The sequence below is a fragment of the Myotis davidii genome, unplaced genomic scaffold (genome assembly GCF_000327345.1).
Source record: "Myotis davidii unplaced genomic scaffold, ASM32734v1 scaffold555, whole genome shotgun sequence".
NCBI classification, from domain to species: domain Eukaryota; kingdom Metazoa; phylum Chordata; class Mammalia; order Chiroptera; family Vespertilionidae; genus Myotis; species Myotis davidii.
In genome coordinates this window covers 31,445-36,127 of record NW_006286315.1, presented here as the reverse complement: position 1 = coordinate 36,127, position 4,683 = coordinate 31,445, and the positions used below count along the sequence as shown (strand labels likewise).

The window sequence follows — 4,683 nt, the reverse complement described above, 5'->3', positions numbered from 1 at the left end:
GAAACGGAAGCCACTTCTGTGGGGGCAGCCTCATCACAGATCGGTGGGTCCTCACCGCGGCGCATTGCTTCTCCAAGTAAGTCTCCCTCCCCCGCAACCCCCCACCCCCCACACACACTCCCTCACTACCAACTGCCTATGTCCACTCTGCCTCTCTCCACACCAGGGGCACCGCTGACAGAGCCCCATGCCCAGCCAGGTTTCAGCACCTTGGACAGTGTCTACTGCCTGTCCAGCACTGACCCACCTTTCTGGCCAGTCCTCCCTTCGAGACTAACTTCCAGGTTCAATCTCTGCTTCCCAGCCTTTGCTCCCTGCACCCCAGTTGGGAGGTCCACTGCTGGTCTCACTAGTGATGTGCTTGGCCAGGACTGGGGCCCTGTCCCTACAAGTGCTGGCAGGCTCCTCCCATGACCTGGCCCTGGCCCTTGCCCTGATCCCCCCTCACACACTTCAGATCCCTTTCCTGGCTGCAACTCTGGTTACAGATGAGCCCAAGGACTGGAGTAGATTGTCTCTTCCTCCTCCTCACCCTAAGATCACCCATGTCATTCCTGACCAAAGGGCCAGGCTACACATCCCTGCTATTACACTGTGAAATCACCTGGTCCCTGACCTTCGGGGTTTCCCAAGCACTTCAGCTCTTGCCTCATCACAGCTCTGCATCTTAAATTTAGCAATGCAGGTTCAGAGGGAGTAGTTCACTTGCCCAAGGCTCATGGGAAGGGCTGGGCCCAACCCCCAGTTGACTGGCCCCCAGCTACTCCCGTGCGGGCAGTCAACTCCTTCACCCCTCATGGCAAGCCTTTTACTGTTCTCATTTCACAACCAAGGAAACTGAGTCACAGAGAACTTGTTAGGTGAATTGCTCAAGGTCACCCAGCTGGCCAGGGGTAGACCTGGGAATTAAAATCAGAATTTAAAGCTGCTTTAGCTCATACATCCTTAACCACCTCACCCGATGTGTGTCCCCCTGGAGATTACTTTTCTGTGCAGAGATGTCAGGCACTGGACCTGGATAGCAGGAGGAAGGTGTCTGGCAGCAGAGGAACAAACTAACTACTCCCTTTCCCTTCTCCATCTAACCTGCAGCAATTCCTCCTTTGAAACCTCGGAGGGGCTGCCTCACACCAGCTCTCTGCTCTTTCCCACCAGCACCTCTGAAACATCCTTGTACCGGGTCCTGCTGGGGGCACGGCAGCTGGTGAAGCCGGGACCACATGCCACGTATTCTCGCGTGAAGCGGGTGAAAAGCAACCCCCTATACCAGGGCATGGCCTCCAGTGCCGATGTGGCCCTGGTGGAGTTGGAGGCACCTGTGACCTTCACCAATTATATCCTCCCCGTGTGCATGCCTGACCCCTCGATCAACTTTGAGTCGGGCATGGAATGCTGGGCCACTGGCTGGGGCAGCCCCAGTGAGCAAGGTAATGCACAGGTGCAGGACAGAATGGGGGACCTGCCATAGAGAAGGTCCCAGGCAGGTTGGGGGCCACTCTGAACCAACAATCTTTTTCTGTTGATATTGGTATACATGATCTCCACTCAAATGGGTGAAGTTGGTATGGGAAAGGGGCAGCAGATGCAGGAGGAGCCATGGGAAAGTGGGGAGACGACAGAAAGAACCCAGCCTGGTGTATGAATAAGGGAGGAAGGAATTCTGTTCCACAAAGCCCTGAGCGAGAAGAGGTCTAAACCCAAGCACAAAATAGGGAGGGACGGAGCTGTGGTTCTCAAGAACTGTCCGCTGAGTTGAGGCTGTTTGCCCCTCCCCAGATCGCTTGCCTAACCCTCGAATCCTCCAGAAACTCGCTGTGCCCATCATTGACACGCCCAAGTGTAACCTACTCTACAGCAAAGACGCTGAGTCCGGCTTTCAGCCGAAAACCATCAAGGACGACATGCTGTGTGCTGGCTTCGCTGAGGGCAAGAAGGACGCCTGCAAGGTAGGGGCTGGGACCGGCTGTGATGGGGGCTGAGCCCTGCTCCCCAGGCCTAGGTCAAGGTGAGAGCCAGCCCAGCCCAAGGAGGCCCACTAGGTGGGTCCAGTGTCCAGACCACAGCTGTGTAGTCAGCTGAGAAAAACAGATTCCTGGACCCCACCCAGAGGTGTCAGTCAGTAGGTCTGCAGTGGGATTCAGGAAAATACAATTTCAACACACCCCTCTGAGCAGGTGGACTGGAGATCTAGAGAAATGGGCAACCCAGGTCAAAAAAGGGCCAGCCAGTGGGGTGAGGGGAGCTGGGCAGGGACATTCATGGGTGGGGAGGTGAGGGACAATGGGAGGAAAGCAGGTGCGTGTGCTTGTGAACCCGTTGGCTCTCGAGCCCGTGTGGCTTCTGATGGTACCTCTGCTTCCCCCGCAGGGTGACTCAGGAGGCCCCCTGGTGTGCCTGGTGGACCAGTTGTGGCTACAGGCTGGAGTGATCAGCTGGGGTGAGGGCTGTGCCCGCCGGAACCGCCCAGGTGTCTATATCCGAGTTACCTCCCATTATGACTGGATCCATCGGATCATCCCGGAACTGCAGTTTCGGCATGCCAGGTCGGGCGGCCTGAAGCGGGGGCCCCGGGTCCAGCAGCCACGCGTTCAAAGCTTTGCACCCTGCCTGGCGGCCCACACTGTCCTCCTGGTCCTCATGGCCCTACTCACCTGCTTCTGAGCCCTGCTCAGGCAGGTAGGCCAGTGTAGCCGCCGGAGCCCACATGTACATTTGTAAATAGCTGTTTCTCTCTTCTTTCAAATGCCAGTTATTTTTATTTATGTTCACCCTCCAATAAAAACCTAACCTCAGTACCAGCTGCCAGGTATGGGTCCTTCGGGCAAGAGGGGAGTAGAGAGGCACCTGATGGGGAGGTGTACTGAGGAGTGTGAGTTGGGGGCAACCCCGGGTGGGGGTGTGTGGAGGGCAAGGCTCCCAGTGAGAAGGGAGCTGCGGCAGGCCCACTGGAGGCTGGCTCACTGGAGCCCAGGTCCTCAGTGTCCCGTGATACCTGCTCCCAAGACCCCGCACAGGCAGCTTCCCTGCTCCCACCCCTGCCTGCCTCATTGTCCTTGCCAACAGCCACCCTCACCGTTAAGTGCTGCCCCAGGGCACCCTGGGCTGGACACTAGGGGCAGCGACCAAACCAGCAGAAAGAATGGGGGCCTGGCAGAGGGGCCTGAAGGAAGGGGGCTTTGTGGGACATGGCGGAATCACAGCCCCCACTTTCTATTTCTGAATCACCCCAAGACTTCTTCAAATAACACCAGGGATGATGCTCCCACAATGATACTTTCCTACTCCAGTGGGGAGTAGGCAGGGGCCTCTCCAGGGGCTCTCTGTTCCCCAGGTTCCCCTTGACCCCCAGCTCCTTTTCCGCCACCTCTCCTTCAGCCTCCACCTCCCCCCGGTGAGTCCAAAGCTGCAGGGAGGAGGCTGGATTTGGGGCCATATCCACTGGGAGACTCAAGGGGCCCTCCGATGTGCCTGGTGGGCCAGTTGTGGCTACAGGCTGGGGTGGTCAGCTGGGGTGAGGGCTGTGCCCGCCAGAACCGCCCAGGTGTCTACATCCGGGTTACCTCCCCTTATGACTGGATCCATCAGATCATCCCGGAACTGCAGTTTCAGCAGGCCAGGTTGGGCGGCCAGACCTGCCCCTCCTTCTCAGTGCACCCTGCTGCAGCTTGTCAGTACCAGGAATCCAGCACAAATCGGTCTCTGGAGCTCTGGCCCGCAGGGTGCTCAGGCCCTGCCATGATGGCATGTTTCCCATGAGGCACCGTTAGGTCCGCAGGCTGGTTCAAACAGTTCCACAGCAGGCCTCTTCTGTGGCCATGGTCAGCTCTCCCCCACATGTAGACTGACTCTCAAAAGGTACCTGGGCTGCCCTGGCCAGCTTGTCTCAGTGGATAGAGCATCAGCCTGCGGACTGGAGGGTCCCAGGTTTGATTCCAGCTGAGGGCACATGCCTGGGTTGTGGGCTCGATCCCCAGTGGGGGACTTGCAGGAGGCAGCCCTGATCAAAGATGGTTCTCTTTCATTGATGTTTCTATCTCTCTATCCCTCTCCCTTTTTCTCTCTAAAGATCAATAAAATAAAAAAAATTTTTAAAGGTACCTGGGCCGAAGCGGGTTTGGCTCAGTGGATAGAGCGTCGGCCGCGGACTGAAGGGTCCCAGGTTCAATTCCGGTCAAGGGCATGTACCTTGGTTGCGGGCACATCCCCAGTGGGGGATGTGCAGGAGGCAGCTGATCAATGTTTCTCTCTCATCGATGTTTCTAACTCTCTATCCCTCTCCCTTCCTCTCTGTAAAAAAATCAATAAAATATATATATATATTAAAAAAAGGTACCTGGGCTTACCTGCCATGCTTAGCAATAATGAACTAGATGAGACTCCTAGGAGGGCCTTGCACGTACATATAACCACATACCCATGCTCACACTCCCTAGCACACCACATATACACATTCATGCAGATATGTGTGCACACCCATGCCTTCACTCACAGATGTTCACATTCATGCACACATGCTCACTAGTACATAACATGCACACACCCATGCACACAGAAACACCCACACACATGCACACACCTGTGTATACACAGGTGGAGCTTCCCACCTGGTGACATGAAGAAAGCAGGCCTGGATGTTTATGGAATGCATGAATAAGAACTTAGCAAGCACCTGCTGAACTGTGC

General features: G+C 56.1%; 1 protein-coding gene across 1 annotated transcript in view; it reads left to right on the top strand.

Moving 5' to 3' along the window:
• PRSS27 (protease, serine 27) overlaps positions 1-2,793 on the top strand; it is a 9,379-nt gene extending 6,586 nt beyond the window's left edge. Inside the window, exons 3-6 of the mRNA XM_015560102.1 lie at positions 7-76; positions 1,135-1,427; positions 1,777-1,946; positions 2,368-2,793. Of these exons, the coding sequence (XP_015415588.1) occupies positions 7-76; positions 1,135-1,427; positions 1,777-1,946; positions 2,368-2,661 (827 nt within the window). The 3' untranslated portion in view covers positions 2,662-2,793. The remainder of the gene's footprint in view (positions 1-6; positions 77-1,134; positions 1,428-1,776; positions 1,947-2,367) is intronic.
• The last annotated feature ends 1,890 nt before the right edge of the window (positions 2,794-4,683 follow it).